Source organism: Taurulus bubalis, assembly GCF_910589615.1.
Source record: "Taurulus bubalis genome assembly, chromosome: 10".
Taxonomy (NCBI): Eukaryota; Metazoa; Chordata; class Actinopteri; order Perciformes; family Cottidae; genus Taurulus; species Taurulus bubalis.
Window position 1 is genome coordinate 15,419,050 of NC_136598.1, and position 25,888 is coordinate 15,444,937.

Consider the following 25,888-nt stretch of genomic DNA (forward strand, 5'->3'; position numbering starts at 1 on the left):
CTACCTCCAGTCGCACTGAGAGCTCAACACAATGCAACTTAAGAAAACACAAGCATAGAGACAAACACATGAGACAAAAATGTTTTGACATCGTAGCCCTATCAGACCATCATTCCACGTCTAGCCACAGATGGGAAAGAGAAGATAGGTTTATTAGTAATATAACTTTCACTTGACAGAAGCCCAGCAGCTAGCGCTTTCCAGTAATTAGTAGAGGGGGGAATTGATACTTAGATGCATTGTGATTCTCTTGAATGAGTATGACTTGATGCAGAAAGCTCCATTCTCAATGTTGTGATCGCCTGAAACAATTCCGTGACACCGGGCTTTCCATTCTTAACCGCTGCTCCTGAACGCAACAGACGTAATACACGTGTGTCTTGTTTACGTTCTAAGTTAGGCTAAATACTAGTTTTGGGGATGGCCCCGACCCTACTCAGTCATTGAGAATCAGACACTTTGGACTTTACAACATTCCTCTCAACATGTTTACGGACACAGCGAGACTCTACCACAAAACCAAAGCTAAAGTCATGAAGTCACTGAGGAAAGTGGGGAGCATAGGAGTAAAACGCTACATGTGACATGCATTGCTACAGAATCTTGTGTCACCGTAACCGATAATCGTTTTATAATCGCATCGTTTGCCCTCTGAAACGGAATCGAATCGTGAGGTGCCTAGAGATTCCCAGCCCCAGTAATTAGCCACGGTTCCTGGTAAACGAGTAGCGCTGGAGTCTCTTCTCTATCCATACGAAAAGGCTAAGGAAACCAGAGGTGTGTGTTTGAACTCGGAGAGACAAAAAGGGAAAAGGCACATAAATCATAAAACATAAATCATAAATTGCCGTGTCAGAGTGGAAAAAGAGACCAGAAACCAACCTGCAGCAGCCAGTGATAGAGGAGATGTTTATGGATTCTGCATTCCTCTACCACCACCGTTGCTAATCAATGGTCTGTATTCCCACCAACAAACATGTACTGTGACTAACAAACATGTACTGTGACTTCCACATCATAATAATTCTTAGAATATTATCTAACATCAGTTTAAATCTCTAAGTAGTGTTTTGACCACCAAAGTAAAAGAAAAAAAGAAAGGCCTACAAGCTGAGAAAGTTTGAAGTTAACCTTCAGTTTCACACCACATATTTAAAGCACATGCCTTGTTTTTCCTTCTCAATGCTATAAACTGTTCTCATGAACACCGTAGATCATGTTGGAAAAAATCAATCACACAGCAAGGTTTTCACTAGTTAACTCCATGTGTTCAGCATGCCAATGTCTGGAAACCACAGCTCCCACATCTAGGTTTGGAATTCAAGCCCATTTTTGGAGCCATATCTTGTTACCATCTTATCAGGTTGAGATACCAGCTGGCTTTGTATACAAATTGTATTTTGTATTCTGCTACATTAATGTCTTGATGCTTTCCGGGATTACACATTTGCTTCCTGGACATCCTGCAGCTTTCTGGATGCTCATTTTTAAAAGCTTCCATCCTGACAAAATTGTAAGAGATTAAAATCTCACAAAGAGAGATTTATTAGTTTCTTTTATAGTAACTTAGTGGCCTTAGACCTTGTCCTGTGAATTTGTCAGAAGAAAAGAAACACTAGTACTCACAGGTAAAGCATTTTCTTATTTGTTATGGGAAAAAACAAACCCATAACAGTTAAGAAGCCATTATTAGCCTCCGTCTTTCTTGATTAACATACAGTATGTCTACATAACTTTGTCCCATTTTCAAGGACAAACTCTTTAAAAAATGACAGACTATCAATCAACATGTCAGGAGTTAATATTCTGTCAGAGTTTATAGTTAAATCTCCTGATGCCATGTGTAGATATTGTTTGTTAGTTACCTAATATATCATCTCATCCAAATAGAATTTGGCTCATATAATCTCAACATATTCTATTCCTAAAATAGTGTGGAGCAAACCACGGCAGCTCATACTCATCTACGAAAACAGATCTGGAGAGGAGGACAACAGTAGAGACAGTGTGTACAACAAATTGCATTAAAGCCATTAGGGCAGCGATTTTCAGGAAGATGCACACACAACTTTAAACAATTTCCTTTTCGGGTTTCAGGTTGTTCACAGTGGACTATTAATTTAAATACATGTAGTTGATACGAACAAAATGAGCCATCTCTTAAAACACAACACTGTAAACCTCAGAAACTAATGACAATAGAGTGGTAATTGTTTTTTAATGTAATATTTTTGTGGTTTTAATCGATTTCCTTACCAATTAAGCAAAGTGATATTGGAGTTTGCAACGTCAGTGAAGTTAATTAACGTTTGCCCGGATGACTTCCATAATACACATGTGGCCCATATATCACACGCCCTGATCCCATCAGACAGTGTGAATGGTGTCGATTTCTACATTTTGGTAAAACTTCACACCCTTGTAACGCCTAAGAATGATCACTATTTCTTAAGGCCAAACCACCATGTAGAAACCATCGTTTTGACATCGGAGTCACTGTGACTGACAAAAAGGAACAGCTGGCTCTTCCGGGGGCCATAAAACAACTGTTGAAACAAAGTGAGGGGAAAAAAGGGATTTGAGACAAATATGCCAAATATGCCAGATCTCAACCAACAGGTTTCATCTAATACAGTAAATGTTAATGTTAATGTAAAAAGGCAAAAAACAAGTTTAGATAGGCCTAGAGTTACATGAAAGTTTACCACTGCATTTAACCCATTTTACGACCCACTGAGCTCCAGCAAATAGGGTTGAATTAGGATACATTTAGGAACAACATAACTTTAAATAAAAGTACCGATTTATAACTGAAATCAACTGAATTCTGCATTGAATCTTCTGATTATATTCTTGTAACACAAACAGCTCGAGGTGAAAATTAAGGCAGGAACTTTCTTTATAGCAAAAAGCTGCTCAGTGTTTGTTTGTAAAGCTGCATCCCTCCTGTGGGCTGTCCCATTAACACCAGTAACATGGCAGCTGTCTGGACCCTTAATTAACAACACATTACTCCATGAGCTTAATGAATGATGGAAGAGAACAATCACAGCCTTTTCTATGCGATCAAAACTGCAACTTCATTTTCTTCCATCAATTCTTGGACAAACAGCTAATCTGCTATGAAAACTCAAACCACAATTATTACTTTTGTATATCAAAGTGAGCCAGACCGACATACCAAAAATCCATTCAAGGTACTTGTGGGGAGGAAAAAACCCACAGCATATTTTCCTAAACTTTGCACTGCTATAAGAAACTATTTTAATAAGTAATTAAAAAGATGTAAATCAATGTATTTATTTTTTAATGATTCTTAATGACCTAACACTAGCACACATGTTCCTTGCACCTTTCCACCACGTCTTACATAATCACAGAAGTCTTCTCAGTGACCTCTTAAGTAATGTTGATGTTTTTGGCTGAGGAGAGTTTTCTCAATTTGTCTCAAGAAGAAGAACCCGCTGGAGGTTTAGAGTTTATTTCAGGGGTGATACAACATTGTAGAGTTCGGTTTGGTTTGTTGCTTCAACCATGACCCAAGTTTAACTAGCAAGCTATCCCTCAGAGTCGAGCCATTTGTTAGTATTGCAGTAACCTCCTGCACTGCACTCAAGTGCACAGAAGTCTAGCAGATCATCTGGAAGAATAAAAGAGCAACTATTCATATTAAATTCACAAGATGATAAGTGAAAAGCGCTGAAAAGTGTCCAATACAATAACAGTAGCTCCATCCATATTTGCTCTCCATTTCATATTCATGTGTAGCATCAAAAGGGTTGAGCCACGAGAGCAGTTTGGGGTTTAGCGCCTTGCTCAAACAGGACCGGACAGTCTGATGGTGTCGATATATATGAGCTTTCTTCCCCTTGCCTGCTTCAGAAAAACAACTCTCCATGACCTTTAAATGGCTTCTAAATGGGGGGATTCACATAAACATTCCTGCAATATGTTTGTGCTCTGAATACAATACGTCAGAGAGAGGAGGCCTGTATCCTGCTTTCCTTTAGAGTTTACAAGGTTCCCACCTGCAAAACACTGAACTGAGCAACCGGAGACGCAACAAAACTCTTCATCCTGTTTGTATTTTCATTCATTTGGATTCAAGTGGCTTTGAAAGACCACATAAACATCTTAACTTTGCATAAGGCTGTAAAAAAAAATTAAAAACAGGAGTTGTTTTTGGTGAATTTTACAATTTTCCGGCTTTCCTCAAGTTGGACAGAAAAGGCTTTTAATACGATTTAAGTCCCTGTTTGCCGAAGGTTTATTGGTGAGCTTGTCCCCATTTGGCTCAATTTCTGGTTATTTAAGAGATCAGGTAGCAGCTCCTGTCACAGCCAATAGCTTTCTCAGTGCTGAGGCTTTTATTCTTAGAGCTCATTAGCCTCGTTTTAACTGTTTTCTCAGGGACTCACAAAATCTTAAGAATTACAACATAGTTAGTAAAAGCTTTTTTTTTGTTTTAAATGGTACGTTTATAAATTAATCTGCCACGAACTATGGCTAAAGGCTATGTATACACAGGACATAAATAGATAGAGCAAGACATTTGATCAAATCTAATTCATTCTATATCATTCTATAAATAATGAAAGTGACTTTATAAACATTTACATCATGACCACAAATAATTCTTGTCTCCAAATGGGCATAGAGAACATACTGCAGAAGCTTAATCACGGATCAGGGTCCTACAGTTCGTCACCAGCGGTGAAACAGTAACCCTGCTTTACACAAAAATAACACATGATGACAACAGGTCATTCTTTAAGCAGTGAGCTTATATGTGTGTGTGTGTGCGTGTGCGTGTGCGTGCGTGCGTGCGTGCGTGCGTGCGTGCGTGCGTGTGTGTGTGTGTGTTTGTACCAGGTGTACGCAGCTGTCCTTCTGATCAAGGAACTTCAAAGGCCGTGAGAGGAGCAGTAAGTGGCAACAACCACAGGAGATGTTGTGCTCGCTAAAGCTGATCTTTAAACTGTCTGATATGAACCGATTTAGCCTGCAGTCAATGCAAGAGTAATACATCAGAGAGCACTGTACAATGTGAGGCCCCTCCAATAGGACTTGCCGATGAAATGCCTCATTGCACATCTGCAGACAAGGCGGATATTGAGGCTGTTAAGGCTTTCAGTTGGCCCTCACCTGTGAGGTGTTTCCTATAAAAAACAAACTGTGCTGCAAGATGCTTTTAACTGGAAAAAAAAAAAAAAAAAAATCGGGAAAAAACTGTATTTCTGAAAGCAGTTTGTAATTGCAATGTCACTTTCATTACAGATGTTTGCCCATTTCAAGTCAACATTTGTAAAACAAAGAACCTTTTTCTTTGGGACAAAGGAAGATTTCCCCCTGTTCTGATAACAGACGACAGAACAAGGCAGAATATGAACTCCCTTCCTTCCTTTTACACAGTAAACAAGTGTTTGACCACACACTTTTGCAAAACAAAAAAGTGTTGATATTGAGATATCATTCAACAAGGCTTGGCTGCAGATTGCTTCTTTGCTAGAGCTACGTTGTACAAACAATTGTTTGCTGCTACTCTGAACGCACACAAAATGGCCCTGATGACAACAGCACCATGTCCTGGGAGCTTTCTCCACCAGGAACAGCGCCCCGCCCTCTCCATCACTTGTTTGCTATATTGACCCAGGTAATGGTGATAATGGATGTGATTCTCATCAAAAGGAAGATCAAACAGTAAAAGGAAACCCTGTGCTTCCACAATTGATGCTCCCAAAGTGCAAAGCCTCAACCCATTACATGGTTCAGCAGGCAGACGCCACATGAAAATTGTATTTCATTCAAAAAACAAAAAACACAACACCTGAAAACAAATGCAGCTTTTCTTCAGCTTTCATTGTACTTGAAACTGAACAGTGCCAAAAATGATGCAACGGTAAAGAATACTGCAGGGAAGACATTTGTGTTGGCCAACTCCAAACTGGTTCCCGATACAAAGAGCCAATGGGATTTTTCCATTGGATTTTGGATTGCAGAAAATAAACTCTGACAAACTAAAGTTGCTGCATTCTTACCAACAACCACATCGCTGCCAATATCTATTATAAGGTTACGGCATTACGACAGTAATCATCTCACAGAGATATTTTAAAGCCAGCCTACAAAGGTTTTGCAGAATAGCAACAGCTGTGGCCACAAGTGGTGATTACTGTATGGATTACTTGATAATGGCACACTTAATTTTACTTGATGTCATCATTGGCCAAACCAACAGAGCAGGTCAAATCAGACCAGAAACAACAACAATATATTTCAGTGTTGTATAAAACCACCGAGATGTTTAAGTGACTGAGTGACACACAGTTGATGTCAGTTAGACAGCAACATCTATTAGCCACTGGCTTTACCGACTAAATAACAATTGAAGATACGTTCGATCGTTTAGAAATTCTAATTTTGAAATTGTACAAGATCATGCCTTCTCTTATACAAACATTAGGCACCATTTACATACTCACAGTATACAGTTACTTAAGTGACTTATATTACTTTAACCTTTTAATGCTAAAACAGAGACAGATCGCAACACCAATGTTGACCAGTTTACACCTCATAGAATGGGTTTTGAATGGAGGTCCCTTATCCTTTAAACAGTAAAAATCTGACCATGGTATTCAAAACCTCAGCCTCATGTTTAAGAGCAATTGTCAGAATATATGCATTGGATTTCTGTTTTTTTCTTCAGATCTATTTTTATGGTGCAAAACAGACATTCTCTAGCCTTTATACTATTTCCTTTCCAAGTTTCACTGGGGATCTGGATTATGTTTCACTAATCCTAACAACTGCAAATTGACCAAAACAATTTTAGACATCTCCAGACTGATGTTGCACCGTCACGGCCCAGATCAAAAACAGCGATGGACTGCTCCTTTTCTGTGCCGTGTCCTGTGAAGTCTGTTGCATGGGAACCCATAAACAGAGCGCTTGAACAGCCCACGGCTGTATTTCAGGACAAAGATAAGACACCACATGCCTGTGACGAACTTTCTCCACACAAGGACCTGGTTTGGGGGCATAGTGATTAGGTTATGATTTGATCATATGGTTCCTGAGATGCATTCAACATTATGTAATACTTACGTCATAAATCCACGAATGTATCTTGAAACAGTCTGCTTGCAATGCATAAGTGTATTATTTTTTAAATTACTTTTCATTTAAATAAATATAGGCATATAAATTAGGAACAACATATACATATATATATATATATATATATATATATATATATATATATATATATATATATATGTTTATAATTCGAAGAAGATCCAGGACCTCCAAACTCTATTTTCTGCTCATTTATGCATGGAAATGAACAGTCCTCACTGCGGATATGTGCTGGAAGAGAGGTCCGAAATTAGGGACTCCCATTTCAAACCCGCTCTGCTCCGCTGATGCTCTGCCAGATTGCTGGGCCTCGATTTTCTATGCTGCGGTCGAAACACAACAAGGGGATTTATTGTCTGTGACCAGATCACTTCTTCTTTTGAGCACATGAAAACGCAGCACAGAGCCTCGGCCGCAGCACAAATGGATGACCTTTAAATGAGCGAGGTCTAATGTGGCTGCTCTTTGGCCCGGCTTGATTAGCTGATGTCACAGGAAGTGAATAGTATCCTTATCGAGGGTCACCACTGCAGTTGGTCTTTCCTCTGATGTCATCGGGGGCTGAAGACGGAGATCCGGCACAAACATAATCTCACTGATTTGTGCAGCACATGCACAGTCAGATGCATGCATATGCATGTATTCATACAGTGTCTTAGCAGATCCAGCAGAACTGAGTGGTTGTCAGCCAACATCAGCAAATATTTGAGCTGATAAACACTAAAGATTTTGAGTGAGAGAAAAACTGACCAGAAAGTGACGAGAACAGCAATAGTTTCAGCTGAAACGCCAATTAATAGATTAGTCGATTAACAAAAAGTGAATCTGCAACAATTTTCATCATTGTTCACAGATCCTATATATGAGATTCAGAGCATCTCTATTGTCTATCAATGGCTCTCAATATGGCAAAGGCAAAAGTGCCGGTGCTGTAATACAATGAATGTCAGGGTAGATATGGATTAGAGGTGAAAGGAAGCAGCAAAAGGCCTGAAGAAAACCAGAGGCGGAGAACAGGAAGTGGACTTGATAAGAGCAGATAGAGTTGGAAGAGATCATGGACAATGGTCAGGCTGAACTTAAACAGGAGATCAGCACAATACGGGGACGAGGCGGGGAAAGGTTCACGTGGTCGAGATTAAACAGGGATAAGGAAAGGTAAAGACGTGGCGAGAGTGGGAGGTCAAGAGAGAAGGGAAGTCAGGCTCACAAAATGCCGGAGGAAGAGGAAGGGTTGGAGGTGGAAAGCACACATTGACCCGTCTTGTTGAAACAAAGAAGTAAATGCACACCAACACAAACTTAAAAGCCCTTTAAAAGGAAACAGTCATGTGGATAGCTGAGGTGGCGTGCCCTTCTCACTCACATACCACCATATATAAATCTTCACTCACACGCTCTCTTCTAAAAATAAACATCAATCTGCATATCAGAAATTGCCATCCAATTTATCTAGTGTAGTCTCACGCAGCTGATTTAAAGAAGTACGCTGATTAACAATACAAAAGATGATAAAAATGCACAGGTTAACTTTCTTTTTTCTTTTGGCTTCACACTCTAAACCTGTGCAGTGATCTGTGTGTCTCTGTGTGTGATAGAAACATAGTTTGCTGCCTGGGCAGCACTGAGCCACTTGATCACTGCTGGAAACAGACAAGAGCTGACAGAAAGCAGACAGAGAGCTCCCTGACTATACAACCGGACCTCTGTATGTAGATGTCGCTGGCTAAAAATACATGCAGCGAACTCACCATAACCAGCTGCATATGCCATGGAAATTAGCAAAGTATGACATCTCATTATGTTCATTTAAATTTGACTGTTTTACATAGTAGTAGGTGTCCAATGGTCCCGACATGTTTGTTCAAAGCAGTACAAGTCTTTCAATAATTCGCACTGTTATGAGTTTACATTCCTCCAGTTTTATCCATCACATAACCTGCAAACACCCACACTACAAAGGAAATGCAAATTCAGAGAGAAGGCGTTTTAAAAACGAAAACTACCTAATACTTACTGAATACTTTTTCAGTGAGTGTTACTTAGCCTTCTGTCTTTTTTTTTGATGAATAAAAGTGTCTTCCCTCTGAAATCTACTTGCTGTGAGAACTTTCAAAAGATATGGGTGAGAAAAATTATTCTACACACACACACACAGGTTACAACAACATAGCAGTGGGGTGGCTGGAAGGTTTACCACCTTAATGGGGGCTCGATGTTTACTAAAAAGTAATGTAAGCAAGAGAAGGCTGCACAGTGTCATTATCAGTGGACACAGGAGCTGCACCTCGGTGGCATGAGCTCACTGCAAGGAGGGAAAGTTTCTCTGCAGGCAACAGTTGACCTTGAACCACTTTAGCCACCAAAAATCTGTTGCAAAACATCAGCAGATGATTCTTGTGCACGATAACAAATGTAATTAATCACACTCCTGCATCACACTCAGTTGTATAATTCCTACTCTCATGACAAACTTGTCTCGGGTTGTTTTACTGCCTGTGGTTCAAACACCAGCAGCAGCTCAAAAAGCGGCTCGGGTCGAGGAGCCAATCACACGTTTCGCGGGCACTCACCTCCCCAGGTGTGAAAGAGGGCCAGAAGTCCGACGAGCAGACAGGCATTGATCCGTGCAGCCATGGTTGTTGGTCGGCTCGGCAGCTGTCCGTGCTGGGGCGTGTATGGAGTCTGACAGGGACCGGTCCTCCTGGAGAACTGTGTGAAAGAAGAAGCGGCGGCGCAGCGCGCGGGGAGGCGGATGAGACAGGAGGGGCGCAGACGGGAGGTCCTGCCGCTGTAAAAAATGTCCGTTTGTACGACTCATTCACGCGCACGGTCGTCCTGAAATGACAATTTCTCTCGACACATTATTTGCTTTCAACATTTTGGTCTTTGTTATTTAGTTTTTTTTGTCATTTATTCGGATGAATAGACTAACAAGAGTTCAGAGACCGAACTAAAATGAATGACTGAGGTGGATATTTTGTGCAGTGTGCAAAAAAAAAGAAGGAGGAACTTGAGTGAGAGCAGCAGGAGGGCGGAGGTCTGGAATACAGTATGAAGTTGTAATTTACAGCTTCTCTTACAAGACTCCAACATGGCACATCTCCCCAGCAGGAGTAATATAACTTGTGTTTTGTCAACACTAACCATGAGTGTTAAAAAATAGTTTTTATTTTTATTTGAGTGTGAAAAGGTGTCACTCCTCACTCCCAACTTTCAGCATCCAGGAAATATGGTAGATCTATACGCCTTCAACAAGTGTATGTGCTTGGTGACCTCTGTCTAATGATTTAATGATATATATTTCAGTAGCATCATTAACACTGTTGCTGTTTACAACAGTGTGTTGGGCAGGATCAACATGAGACAGGGTTTGACCTTTTGTGGAGCTGAGCCTGGAGGATGAGGAGTAAAGTTAACTCCATCCCGAACAAAACTTCCTCTCGCTCCATGGTGAATTGGTGCAGCTCCAAAGCATCTTCAGTGACCAACTCATTACCAGTCACAACGGTAAAATACTTAACACTTTGTGGCTGAGCAGGGCACCTAAAATGTCAATACACAAACATGTTCGGATAGTTTTCATACACATATTACATGCATCTGCATGGTCCAAATAGTGAATACATTTTTGGATGATAGAGAAGTTTTTTTTAATTCACAAGCATTTCAAGATGTACAGCTCCTAAAGTTGTTTTAGTTTTAAATGTTCCGGCCAACAATCTCATGTGAGTAATGTGTTACACACTAATTACACAAGATTTGGTTATTTTTAAATAAGAGATGTGTGTATTTCTTTCTCCTTGCTTTACTCGCTGTTGTGAAGTGTTGGGCTAAACTGGATAAGGGTGATGTCATACATATTTCTGTGCACCCATCAGAGTTTAGGTGCATCTCAATCAAAATGTGATGAAAGCTGTAAAGTTGTTTTTAAGTATTTTAATCAATAATACCATTTTTTTCTTTTCAAACTTCTAACTGTGATCATTGATTATTTAGTCATGAATCTAATGGTGAATTTAAGATTTGACACAAAGTTGTCAGAGACTTTAACACAATTTAAGAAGAACAAATCAGCTCAACAACATATCACTCTACTCTGAATGTTGTTCTCATCAAGAACTGTTTCAAAGATAATACTTATCTACATCAAGCCCCTTGTAAAACCTGTGAATATGACTCCCACTTGGTGCTAGCTGCCAAGCTTAATATAGACATAATATGGGAGTTAAATCTGACTGACTCCCTAAACAAACCATGTAAAAACATGCTGCCTGCCAGAGGACATGATATCATTTACATGATGCTGAACTGCACTTATAGCAGCACTCAACCCTAAACTTGGTTTTGTCTGTCAAGGTTTGGATAACTGCAGTACAGTTATTGCCAAACTGTAAGACTGTAATGAAAACAAATTCTCCAGAGTGCCAGAAGGCTGCCGGAAAATGACACAAGACACGGTGCTGTTGACACTCTGATCAGAGACCAAGTGGTGTTGGCTTGCTTGGTATTAGTCAACATCATATTTTTTTAAAGTCTGCTGCCTAAGACTGCCACATAGTGGAGAGTAGCTCAGTAGACATATACAAAGGAACCTCTCAGTAAATACTGTAGTCGATTTTAGATGAGTAAAACACCCAAATGTGTTAATGATAGACTAAAGCACAATTAATTAAATGTTGAAGCTGAAACAATATCAATATTTGAGAGTAACAAAGTCTCATGACGATATTTGGACCAATATTAATGTTTTTCTTCCATAAACACACTGTTTACACAAAAGAACATTTGATAAAGAGCCCCTAAATTTGGTTAATAATTGTAACAGAAATATGTGATGACCGGGACTATTTACAGTTCGAAAAAAAAGTATGTTATAATACTCTTTCTAACTGACTTCACACGTATCTTTGAGATTTCTGTCCTGCAATTTCTTGTTATGCATCGGCCGACATACAGACATTATACCGACATACAGACATACAATATACATCTGTGATAAACAAAACATCTGCTTTGATATTATATTTTAAAATCATAAGACTTCTTCAAACGGAAAAAAAAGTGTCTTTCAATAGTCTTTGATGATTAAGAAATGCTGGTCAAACACATATTTTGAGGGTAGTTAGTACTGAAAATATTCTTCAGCTTAATCCTGTCTGATCCAGCCCAGAATTGCCTGAGCAGCAGACCTGAGGGGCCAATGTGCGTTACAAACAATACAACACTTCCCCAAACTTTGCACAGACGGACCGTGATAAAACCTCAAACTGTCGGTACAGTTAAAACAATCGTTTAATCTCAGTATTATTTGATCCTGTGTGAATTATCACAGCCTGTGCAGCTGGACGCGGATCAAAGACCGGGGGGAGACGTGTCATGCACACTGATCTCTGTACCCTTTACTGCTGGAACACACCACGTGTGCCATCTGATCTGACTGTTCCTGCCAAGTGGATTGCCTGGGAGTGCAGGTCAGAGCCGCATAGGAAGGAGCAGGCAACGATACCAAAGTCACTACTGAGAAAGAGTCCACAGTGGAGATGAGGCCTGCTCCTTATAGCAGTGCACAAGCAGCTGGACAGTGAACGTCCTCAGAGGATGAAGCTGTTTGTTTTGTCAGAGTCTTTTCCACATGGTTGTGGTTTGAAATGCCTGGAAAAGAAGAGCACATAATGACTTTTTTACATTATGGGTTTTATTTAAATCTGGTTGGGTCAGGACATTTGGTCATTATCATGTTTCAATAATATTATCTTTTTGTTTATCATACAATTGGGACTGCTGTGTTTTAAGCCATTTCCCTGCTATTTCAAGCTGTGTTTTTAGATATGCTTTTTATTTATTTTTATTTGGTGACACCTAAATAAAGAGGCCTTGAGAGAACTTTGGGCAATTTTTTTCACATGCATTTCTCTGCCAAACGCTTGCGCTGTGAATGGGAAAGCTCTGTGTGTAAGGTAGAGAAGTCTGTGGTGTATCAGGCAAGATGTTTGTCAAGGCAATAGAAAACACGTCCCCTTTCCCAAATAATTAAAATCCCAGTCTGATCCGCAGCCTGGCAAAGGACTTGAAGGACCTGGGTAGAAATCATTGGTTTGCTCAATTTTCTTATAATCATAAAAAAGTGTAATCTCAACATACAAGCTTGTTTTCTTTGCATTACAACATACTAGGGCCGGGTTTTAGGACATAGTTGGCATGAGACATGAGACACTCTTTAACAAACAAATAAGCATATTTCTCTAAATGTAGACCTATTCCTTCTACAACTAACTTTTTTCTTATGAGTATCTCTCTTCAGTACTTTATTTTTAGATATTAAAACAGAGAGTCAGAAAGACAGTGTGTCTGCTTTTACGGGCGCTTTTAGTCAAAACACACTCTGTTCACCAGATATCACTGGTGTTCTGTTTTTCCTTTCATCCTGAAGCTATCAGAGGGGATTTATTGGTGGAGATACGAACACTGTTGCTCTGTTTTGATAGAAATATGAGGTCGATACTGAGAACACATTATTTCTCTCTCTTTCTACTGTGAAGTAGTGTTCATTGGGTCTAGTGTTGTAGGTAAATCAACACCACATCCTCTCTGAATGGCTGCCACAAAGAGGGAACTATTGTAATTGTTTGACCCGAAACATGCTTTACATGTAGACATGAGAGAAATTTCATGTTATTCAATGAAGTTCCATAATATGCGTGATAAGTTGTACAGTATGTCTAAAGAAACAACAGAGGCCAGTCAATGCATGCTTTTTCTTTTTTTAAGTGATTGTGTATGAATAGAAATAAGGGTAAACCATCGTGTTGATGCTTTCATTTCCTTTGTGGTGAAGCACAATCCGTATGGTATGTAGCGATAGCAGAGTCCTAGCTGTTCTCAAAACAACTACATTGTTCAGCCACTCTGCGTCAGTGAATTATGGCCAAACCTTCAGGGTTGCTGCTATATGTGAATCGGGCGCGGCCCAAGATGTAAGGTTCTATAAATTCAAATATAAAATGTTGTCCGGTGGACAATTTTCAAGAATGCGCCCCTTTCACCCTTTATTTAATATGATACATCCTGGACATGGCGTTTGGGAATACCAGGGGAAATGGTTTTGGGAATGAGACTAAAAAAAGAAAATAGAAGCAGGAAAAGCAACACCCCTTTCCCCATAGAGTTCCCAGGAACTGCAAAGCCTTGAAACATGTTATCAGAGCATGTTTCAAAATCGAACACAATCTCTAATCTATTTTTCTCTTAATGGTTAAATTAGATTATCGGATGCACATATGAGTAATTTAAATTTAATAAACAAGTATCTCCTTTATTTATCCTGGGAGTATTCACACTCTGTTGCACTTGGCTCATTTAAAGGAATAGTTCAACATTTTGGGAAATAAGCTTTTTTGCTTTACTATGCTTTTTTTGAGACAAGCAGCTAGTCTGACATTGTTGAAAAGTAACAAAATCCACCTACAGCACCTCTAAAGCCCAAAAATGTATATGTTATATATCATTTAATCCAATTCACTGTTTTATAGGAAGGTATTTGTGGGACTTCCTGCATTACTTATAGTAACAGTAGTGAGCAGGTCATTTTGGACACATAAACAGTCAACATCAACCTACCGGTGATGACAGGTGTAGTTTTGTGCGACTGTATATTTTGCATGCATACACGTGACATATTGTATTCTGGGATTCCCTCTGCTTCCATTCTTTATGCTAAGCTAACAGCTGTAGCTCTATACTACACGCAAGAGGATGATATCTTCTCATCTGGCCCTCGGCAAGGAAGTGATGACGCATAGTTCTCTAACTATTTCTTTAAAGGTAATAAGCAGTCGCACACAAACAATGTATAGGCTATTTCATGAACAAGTATTTAATTTAACCATAAGCCTCTTGGCCCATCAGATAATCAACTGTATCTCTACTGTGAGTATTCACACTCATTTTTAACCCTGAACTTGGCTCCTTTAGAGATTCCACTCCTGCTGCCCTGCCTTGAGCATCCTTACCATGCACCTCTGTGTGCCATTCCTTTGTGATTGATGATTACACACGTCTGTTTATCGCAACAGTGCTCACAGCGCTGTGCTCATGGGCTGAGGAAATTCTTTAGGAAGGAGAGAGAGGAAAAGATGTCATTCTTTCCGAGCCACTGGGACCGGACCCGAGAGCAAGCTGTTTTGGGGGGTAGTCTGCCCGGGAAGAGAGACGGCTATTGTCTGAGTTGCTTCAGAGGACGGGGGGCTTTCGAGCATGCACTGGTATGGTGAGGGGGCTCGGGGGAAGAGTGGGAGAGATATTTGAATTTCTGCTAAACTCCGTCACAACAGCAGGGATTGTGACAAAGAGACACTTTGATATCTACACGGGCCAAGAATTGAACATCGCTTCTCCATGGTGATTATATGTAATAGGGGGCATTCATCATAATAAATCCACCCACTGACATGTTTCTTCAGTGTTCCAGCCTGGGAAGAGTTTGGTATTCAGAACAAGAGAAAAGGAGGATGAATAAAAAAGGTTAATGACTTCAGTTTAGTAATGCAACTTGTTTTCCTTGTTTGGAGCAATATATAACCTAACTTAAAGAGTCACTTACGCTATAGAGAAATCCCCTTTTACTGAAGACCTTTCTGTCTAGAATTCACTTCTATGAATCTTATTTCCTTTAAACAATTAAAATACATCTTTCATTGTTGGGTGCCAACCTGTTAGAGGGATGATTGTCTAGATCATGAGACATAAGTAAGCATCTCACTGACTCAAACGATTTTGTGAAGAATAAACACATGATTTACATTTGAAACTGTTTTTTACACCTTAATATGCACATACATACTTGCACTCTTGCACTTCTACTGTTTAAGTTTAAGTTAATTTAATTTAATTCCTAAATTAATACTCTGTTATTCCTTCTTTCATACAGCTATTTTATTGTTGTTGTTATTTTTATCTTTATTCAATTAGTATTATTATTGCATATATCTTTCATCCCTGTTGTTTTTATATCTTATCTTATCTTATTTTCTGTGTAAATGGCTGCTACGCGACACTAAATTTCCCCTTGGGGATTAATAAAGTATATATTCATTCATTCATTCTATTTAACTTTTTTAAAGAGGAATAGACTTTGAGGACTTTATAGTAGTTTAATGACTGAGTTAATTAATATTTTTTCGGTTATTAAAAAGAAACATTGGATGGTTACAGCTTCACACATGTAAAGAGTTGTTGTCAGTTTCATATTGAAGCTGAAATTATACGTGATTTAATTGATTTGTTGAAGAAGACAGAAAATTAATCTGCAACTATTTTTGGTGACTAATTGTTTCAGTACAGTTTTTTCAAACCAAAATGCCAAATGTTCAATCATTAGTAGCTCACGTGTGAGAACGTATTGTTTCTTTGTCAAATAAGATAGTTAAGTGAATATTTGGGGGTTCTAGACTCAGACTTTTGGAGATGTTTTCTATTAAAAAATGTTGACTTTATTCATAATGAAAATACTTGTTTGTTTGCAGCCATAAAACCATAAAGATTTTTTTTTTAAGTGTTTGGCTGTTTCCAAGTTTAGACTTCAATTTCATTTATGATTAAGATTGAATTACATTTTTCCAGAAATAATGAGTCATGAAGCAGGAAGCTGCTACTTGCGCCTGCAAACACAAGAACATCCTGCAGATGCACGAACAAGGTCCTGAGAAGACATCGTAAAGAACAGGAATGTCATGCTGAGTGACCTCCACAGTCTTAGTCATCCTATTCATGTCTTTCTGAGTCACATCAATAAAATCATCACTCTGTCTTTTTCTGAAATCAGTCTTTTGTTCCAATCCTCATTTTCCCACCTTCTTTCTCAGACCTCCATCCCTCCCTTGTTCGTCTGCTCAGCGTGTAATGGAGGCTGTGGGTTCGAGGCGGAGGGTTTTTCTGAGGAATGCAGGGTCCTGCTCTGGGTCTTGAACCAGTCTGCACTCCAGTGATTTCTACTGTTTGGAGTTTGTGTTTTCCCAGAGAAGCTTCTGGTCGGCCGCCTACCTAAAATCTAAAACACTCACACAGATGCACTCTTAAAGTAAATTTATGTGAGTCGAGTGTACTGGCTGGCAGCCAAAGTCATCATTGAATCAGATGATCCGAACTCTACATCCCAAAATTAACCACAAAGTCTGGGAACACAACCCAAAACTTTAAGTCACGGCCACAATGACAGATTATTAAGATTGTGTGGAGACCAGTCTGTGCAAAAATGGTTAGGTCCCTTTGTACAGTAGACAATGTGTCGGAGTTTGCCCCCAACCATGAGAAGACATTTTGTTCTATTAAACATTATGAATGTATATAAATGTAATCTGGAAAAATCTGAACATCATCCTGAAGTCCCAAGAAGATTGAATGCAGAAATCTAATTTTCAATGTGCACGCTAGATTTCGAGTCTAGTATCACTGTTCTGCCACAATTTCCTTTTTAGACAACATGTTTAATTGTATATTAAGTTTAAGGGAAATATAGTTAATTGGTTTCAAAGAGTTAAAGGAGAAGATTGATTCCACTATATTATCTAATTATGAACCTATACAGCCAATAGTCAGTCAAAAGAAGCAGGTGGAATGGTCAGACAGGTAATGTACAACTTATCACACAATGGTCAGACAGGCTAAAGGTATAGAGTCACCAGCACCTCTAAATCTCACTAATTAAGACGTTATATTCCTTTTCTTGTTTTGTATTTTCAACATGATCAACATTTAGCCGAATACCGGCACTCTTATGTGGCAATCTTTTTTTTTTTCGCAAAGGAAATCTTTTAATAGTGTGATAACTGATATTTATACACACAAGCCAAAACAGAGCTTGACACGGTATGAGTGGTGATTACTCTCCATTTTTATGACGTAATAAATAACATTTAACTTTACATTAGAGATATGTAGGAAGACAGGCGGCTATGATTGCACTGATACGTTTGTTTTTGTTTCAAATGAGACTGACACAGAACAGTATAGAGTTGTTGCTGAGGAATAAAAGAGCAGACAAAGAGGTGGAAGCGCAGGTCTGATGCTCAAGTTTCTTTAAAGGGTGGAAATAACCCAGCGGGGGAGAAGCCTAATTGCTGTAAATCAGTCATCTGTGGGTCCTCAGCTCCTTGTAGGAAGCGCGTCAAAGGTATGGTTTGTCTTGCTGTCTCCGTTTCCTCCTGTGCAAGCTTCTCTTGTTTCCCACGTGTTGTTCTGCCCTTTATTCTTAGATTGTTTGCTTATTTGCATTCCATACTAGACAGCTCCCAGGTCTTAGTTTAAGATGGATTTCAGGGTTTGTCATCATTGATAAATGGCCCATCGCTGTTTCAGCTGGAGTGGTGCTCTCAGGCTGCCGGCTACTTCTGCTGATGGAGTGAATGTGAAGGCAAGCACCATCAAGACTGCTGATAAATCTGGAAGATACACACTTTGTGGCAGGTGTGGATGTTGTGAACCAACAAAAAGTTAAGAGGAACCAATTGATTCTTCTAAATAGCATCCATCATTGAGAGGTCTCTTTCATAAAAAATAGATATCTATGACATTGGATACCGATACAGAAACCGTTGAGTTAAAGTAGACAAAACATTGTGGACACTCATAGGGAGGCTGCAGAAAGTTTCAGATGAAAGCAAGCCTTTGTAACCTCGTCATTTACAGAGGAAGGATTTGGTCGACCAGAAAACAAACAAAGGAAACTGACGAGTGGCATGCTAAAGGACTGTGCGGAAGGTTAGCGACCATAAAAGGAAAAGGTTGCTCTCTGACGGAGACAAAGAAATGCATAAGACTTTTTATAGCTTCTTGCACTGCTCCTACATATCCCTGTTGTGTCATTAAGTGCTTAAACAAATGCTGTCAAGTGTCCAAAGGTTCAGAACAGGATTTCCCATGATCGTATCAGATAGAGTTTCCCTTTGCTAGTGTTGTATGGGGAGGATGGGAAGGATGAGGCACATGGCAAGGAAGGAAATACTGTTGATATTGTTCAGCATTACAAAGATTTTGTGGTTCATTGTCATTACAGTGGCTGAGGTAATAGGAGAGTATGGCTCAACAAGTGTCATTGTGTTAATGTAAAAGGAATGACTTTGGAAAACTGGAAAACCCTGGTGATGGTATGAAAGATCACAATGCTGAAAATTGACTGCATTCAATCACTCACTCTCTGTGTGTGTGTGTGTGTGTGTGTGTGTGTGTGTGTGTGTGTGTGTGTGTGTGTGTGTGTGTGTGTGTGTGTGTGTGTGTGTTTGTGAGAGAGAAACAGACAATGAGAGAATGAGAGAGATAGAGATAGAGAGAACAAAAGTAAAAGGTTCACATTTTTCCTTATTTTATAAATAATTCTGGGAGAGAAGTATACATGTAATTATATATAATAATTAAAAAAACAATACTTATATATATTTATATATATATAAATTTGCCATTGTTCACGTTGTATAATGAACAATTTCAGTGTTGGCAAGTTTGTTCAGAAGCAATTTATTGTTCATTAAAAGTTGTTTAATGAAACCCAGAACCTGTTAATTAACTGCAATGTATTGCCCGTTTTAAATGATCATATAGCATGACACTTGTTGTGCTTATTTATTGTATTGTGTTGTGTTGTGATATTTGTTTATATATTTAATTTATCTCTCCTTAAATGTACCTTTACTTTGAAGACGAGCTGTCTCGGTTTCCGGCTCTTGACTTCCTTTTTTCACGAATACAGTTGGATAATAAAACAACGGTTACTTTTACTGCACTTGTATATATTTATAAATTACTGGAAATGTAATGTTTGTTTAATTTGTATTATAGTATTTTCATAATTTTGTATTCTATGTTTATATGTTATTTAATATTTTATCAAACTTTTCAATTCCTTAACGGTTCTGTGACGTCTGTAATTGGGCAATCTCACCGGAAGAAGCTGGAGGAGGTCAGCTGCTGCGACCAAAACAAACATGGCGGCCACAGTCAAGACGGTAAACACGTCTCAGCTTTTTGTGTGTTCTGTCCGTCTCTCTTGATGTTTGCCGGTTAATTTAACATACAACGTAGGTTGTAAACTCACCATTTAACTAGTCAAATGTTTTGGAGCATGTTTTTTAACGGAGAGCCAAAACGTAACCCGGAAAATAAACGGAAGTGTCTGCCTCTCGTTTGAAACTAAACATCCGCCACGATAACGCGTGTGTTTACTATGTTAGCTCCTCGTTTCAGCCGAACAAACACGAGGAAAATATGAAAATGAACTCTATCCTCCTTTCAACGGAACAATCCACCGTGTCCTGTCCCGTCTGACACAAAGAGCCGCATGATGTAACGTTTGCGTTAACTATCGTCTGAGTATCTCGCCCCGAGCAAATAAACAAGACATGGGCTTTGCAGTGGAGACAATCTTGGAGCATTGAGGCAAAGCTCCATTACCATGGGTTTGGTGAACTTTGTAATCGCCACCGTAGGAAAATGCCTGGACGCCGTCTGTTTACTACTGGACGTGAATTTCCTCATCGTCCACAGCGTGGTGCGAACCATCCTTGCTGTTATCGCCTTCATAACCAGTCTGCCCACCCTTCTCCTCCACTCGGTGGTGGAGTTGGGGAATTTGGCCGTGTTTTGCTTGATGTCCATGGCAGAGGCGACGTCCAACGTCGCCCACAGTACGGTCACCATGATGGGGAGCTTGGTGCTGGCTCTGGAGGGGCTGCTCGAGAGCCTGAAGATGGTGGGTTACCTGTCCATGCATGTCCTGCTTCGCGGCAAGGAGCACCTGTGTCGAGGTTTGCTGTCTGTGCTGGAGGGATGTGGCATCGCTGTCAGCCTGGTGGTCTACTTCACCAACACTGTGGTCAACTTTGCACTCATTGCCACCCAGAACATTTACACAGTGGTGGTCAGTGTGTGGCAGACGGTCTCCAGCCCGCTGCAGACTGTGCTGGAGCTCACGCTGACCTCCTTCACCTTTCTGTACAGCAGCCTGGTTGGGACTTCTGCTTTCCTGTGGTCACCTTGTAAACTGATGTTGGACTTTTTGGTCTCGCTGGTTCATATGTTTGTCAGCATCTTCATATTGAACATCTACGGTCTCCTGCTCACTGTTACTATTGCTCTAACTACCACCGCCTACCTGAATCCAGAGCTGACCCGACAGGCCGCTGTGCGAATTGGAGATTACATTAACTTTTTCCCTGCCTTGCACAGACTTAATCGGGTTTACCACCGCCTTGACTCAGCCTTGCAGAACGCCCCACATTTTTTACGTGGTGCCATGCAGCGTCTGCAAAGAATATTCCTTCACCTCTGCCTGCTAGAGAGAGGACTTTGGCAGAAGCTGTCTCAACTTAGCAGCCAGCTACATGTAGCCCTGAGGACACAGCTTAGCGGGGACAACAACAGAAGAGTACGGGGCGATGGCGACCCCAGAGAGGAGAGGCGGGACCCACCAGATGGAAGAGCAGGAGACGGAGCACACCAGGAGCTGCTGGACTTAGTTTTCCCATCATCAAGCATAGACAGACCACTAAAGAAGCAGTCGTCTTCAGGCAAAAACAGTAAACATCTACCCGCTGAGAATCTGCTGACTCTGCTGAAGGAGCAGGAGGACAGGAAGAAGTGTGTGATCTGTCAGGACTGTACCAAGACAGTGGTGCTGTTGCCATGCAGGCACCTCTGCTTGTGCAAAGACTGCACGAACATCCTTTTGAGGCAGCCCATATATCAACAAAACTGCCCGCTTTGTCGGCACATGATTCTCAACACTATGGACGTGTATTTGTGAGGGACCAACAAAAATGGAGATGTGGGCCGACTACACGATCAGTATCTATACTTAAAGTTTTACCACCACTGACACTATGGTGTATGACCTGTGCTTTTAATAGGTTGTGTTAAAGGATAAGTCTGGCAATTCTGTACATTTTTCTTGCTGTCAACAAATCCCATGAAAAGCCCAAAAATAACAACACGTTAGTTGGTCTGATAATACTTTCCTGCTTCGCTACTCTGACGGTGGCACTCAGCCACAAGCCTTTTTCATTTCTGCTGAAGATTTTTAACAACGTCTCTAAAAGTGTTACTCAAACAGTGCAAACTGGTGTAAATGGGAAGGTTTTTTACCTCACTCACAATTCTCGCCAATAATGTCAATCTATTATTGGTACTGAATTTATTGGGATTTGTGGGATTTATTGATAATCTAAAAATAGAGAACACTATCACACTTATCTTTTTAACATTTGGTTTCAGATCTGTGCACTTTTTGGTTTAGAAAAGAAATGCTAAAAGAAAAACACGTACTGTGTCCCAATTCCATCTGACAATCAACAGCTGTATACATTATGTACTATATAGTAATCTTTATAGTATACTGTTTTGCAGTCTGGTATATAAGAAGTCAACATACTGAAATAACATAATACTCACGCTGTCGTGACTCCAATAGTAAAATGTAATAATATTTAAGAACTGTCTCTCCAGCATCCACACAGCTGTGAGCAGCTCCTGCATCTCCTTTGTGCATTGCATTGTGGGAGAATAGTGCTTATGTCAACTGTGAACACACAACGCACTAAAAGTCAGTTTAGAATAAGTTTGCAGTGTGGATTTGGGACACGGCCAAAGTCTGTTTTGGCACAAAGATGCACCTGTTTTGCCATGTTGAGTCTCAGGTCTTGTTGCCATGGTAACCCGCCAGTGCCCTCCCCGATGCTGATATTCGACCACCGCTCATGTCTTAAAATGTTGTGCTTTCAGTGGGCCAAGCTGTGAAGGAGATGAAAATAACACTGTGCTTTATTGTGCATGAGTATACAACTGATTCAACACATGCTATGTGAATGAAGAGTGTATCACAAGCAACACCATGACTGTTTTGTTCTGTTGTAAAAAAGCTTTTACCATTTAAAAAAAATACTTCTGTACATGAGAGCCACTTCTCACAGAGCCATATAAAGAAGGTGTTCTGTATTTAAGGAAAGTGATGTGTATTTTTCCAGGCAGGCTTGATAAAATACAGCTTTATTCCAGTTATTTGTTCTATTGATAGGGCTTATTCCAGTCTTCCTTCAGAGGCACATTACAGTCACCACCAACACATAATCCATAGCAGGTTTTCCCTTTCCTTTTGTCATTTTAATAAAACTGATTTATGTTGTATAAGAGGACCATAACCTAATAAGGCTTTGCAATTTAATTTGCTTTTGTTTTTCATTTGTTGCCCTCGACACTGAAGTGTTGATATTGATTGTTGTTGAAAGTCTACAGGGCAGAGTTGTGACGGTCCAGTATTGGTGGTGGGGGGTGTGGAGTCAGATCCATCATACGCCCTTTTGTTAAAATAATTTGTATGATTTGACTAATTTGATTTCTGCATTGTTTTTGGACCAATTACTGACAATACAAGAGGCTGTAGGCATTATAGACTATTCCTAAAATGCCAATGGCATTCCTAATTTACGATTTGCAGCGCAATCTCTTGTCACCTGCAGTTTGTATGACACAGTGTGGGACAATGTGAATTGAATACATGAATGTAACTTGTGTTTTTTTAAATACTATGACTGCCACGTGACGGCAAGTTTTCTGTTTATAATAAAACAACGACTGAAACTCTTTGTGATCTTTTTCAGTCATGTAATAGTCCTTGGAAAAGTTGTCACAGTTGAACTCTTAGAGGACTTAGAGGAAACACAAAGCAACTACCTGTTGTTTTCATTATCTATTTATCTGTAGTTTATGTCCTTGATATCAATAGTGCAGGACAATGTGAACCCCAGGGCCACATGGAAAGATAGTTTAGTAGCGCAGCTTATTTAAGAAAAATAGAAATTATGATTTGGTTTAAAAAAATTAATGGTCTTAAATTTTTTTGGGAATATTTATTTTCACAATAACCACTAAACCACCAGCTACAGCGAGCCCACTATGTGAGTCTAGTGAGTGGCAGTGTGCTTCAGGGTGAACCACAGTAAGGCCTTTATGCCTCATTGGACCCAAGTGGGTCCCATACTGCTGATTGTGCTGCCTTCAGGTGCAGCTCGGAATAAACAGAGCAGGCATCACAAAGGCCTTTTTTTCCCCCCCCCAGAGGAAAATTTGACGTGTCACATTAGGAACAGGTGCAAATGATCAAATTAACGATGGCTGAATTACAATTAGCTGCTACAGTTTCAGTGGCCTGGTGTTGAGATGCTGTCTCCCTGTGACACTGTTATGACTCAATGGGACTTGAAAAGAACAAAGCAATTGTTAATGTTATTAGTAGCACCTGTGCCTTTTCTGCTGCAACCAGCTGTAAAGAGGCCTATGTGGTAATCAGTAGGGACCATGTTTCCATCTTACATTCCTTCATAGTTCACTAATGCCCATATATTTTAAGCTTTGGCATCAGTATCTTTTACCAAATTTGGTTTTCCTCATGAGGTCCACACAGACTGCTTTATGCCCCCGGGACTTACACATGAAGAGGGGGATGCAGATGTTTACAACTGAAGTACAGTGGGAAGCATTTCTATGGGGGCTGGACACACAAGATTATATATTCCTTTTACTTGTCAATGCTGTTTTTGAAACCAGAGATAATGCAACCGTTGAGTCTGGAGAAGTCAACTTTCATGTTTTGTATCCGTTTAGATGATGGGAGTGCTTGGGGCTGCAGTAGGGTTGCAGGGTGAGCGGAGTGGGCCCCTAATGGTCACATGGGACCACTTCCACCACCATATGACAATTCATCAGAGCCTTGTGGTTTACAACTGTATTCCTGTTCCCAATGCTGTTTCTAAAAATAGCTCCAGCTTCATACCAGACATCTGTTACAATAAAAAAATGCACAAAATTACATTTAATTTTATTTAGGGCATTTTTACAGTAATAAAACAATTTATGTGTGATGTTCCTAATTAGTTTGGGTCTGAACATTACATCGGCATCTTGATTGATCCTCTAATACGTCATGTGTGACGAAGCAGGAGACATGCAATCATGTCATCTTCATAACTGAGAGGTGTGCTCAGGTTTCAGCTGGACGACCACAAGTTAAACACTCCTGTTAGAGACCAGAAAACAAATCCAGGAGTTGTTTATTGTCTCCTGAACCTTGAGCCCAGCCTCGACAGTGTTTATGTGTTAGTTGTAAGTGAGGCTGGTGTTAACAGTGGAGAGGAAGTTTAATGTCAGGGGAAGAGCAGGGAGGAGTAAACCGAGGAGAGCTTTGTACTCCGGGGATTCGACCTCTTCCTTTTGACCCTGGTGGGCCTGGCCTCGAGCACTGTGGGAAAATGTCACTCTAGTGCACCCTTCCCTGCCTCACTCAGGCTATATTTTTTTCTGTTTATGATCACTGTCTCCGTCTTTTACCCTGACTCTTAATTTCTCCATCATGTCTGAACAGTGTGCTTTAATCTTGGTGTGTTAACGAGTGGGAAACCAGAGAGGTTGACGCCATCATAACAGTGAGCATCTACCCTGCTAAAATTTCAAAGATGGTCACCAGCTACAAACAGCAAGTCGACCCTGACCTCTGACCTCCGTACGGGGCCTCAAACAATAAGAGAATGTATCTGCATAGATGAGCTGCGGCTCAGTAGTGTACATTTCTATAGAGTACTGCAGGAATTTGACTTAAAACTTGCAAATGAGTTAGCATTATTGCACTTCTGGTTCCCTTCATCTCAAAGTCAATGTTTTTGTTTTACTTTGCCTAACATAAGTAGGGCTGCAACAACGAATCGATAAAATC

The 25,888-nt window shown here is 40.0% G+C and overlaps 2 protein-coding genes across 2 annotated transcripts in view; one reads left to right on the forward strand and one right to left on the reverse strand.

Annotated features, from left to right (window-relative positions):
* mcamb (melanoma cell adhesion molecule b) overlaps positions 1 to 9,774 on the reverse strand; it is a gene marked incomplete at its 5' end in the record, with an annotated part of 33,718 nt that extends 23,944 nt beyond the window's left edge. Inside the window, one exon of the mRNA XM_079224539.1 lies at positions 9,711 to 9,774. Within this exon, the coding sequence (XP_079080665.1) occupies positions 9,711 to 9,774 (64 nt within the window). The remainder of the gene's footprint in view (positions 1 to 9,710) is intronic.
* Positions 9,775 to 20,581: 10,807 nt separating this feature from the next.
* rnf26 (ring finger protein 26) lies at positions 20,582 to 22,187 on the forward strand (the record flags this gene model as incomplete). The annotated part of the gene is made up of 1 exon (XM_079225162.1): positions 20,582 to 22,187. One exon carries the CDS (start codon positions 20,582 to 20,584, stop codon positions 21,929 to 21,931), a length of 1,350 nt encoding a protein of 449 aa, XP_079081288.1. The 3' UTR covers positions 21,932 to 22,187.
* Between the last annotated feature and the right edge of the window lie 3,701 nt (positions 22,188 to 25,888).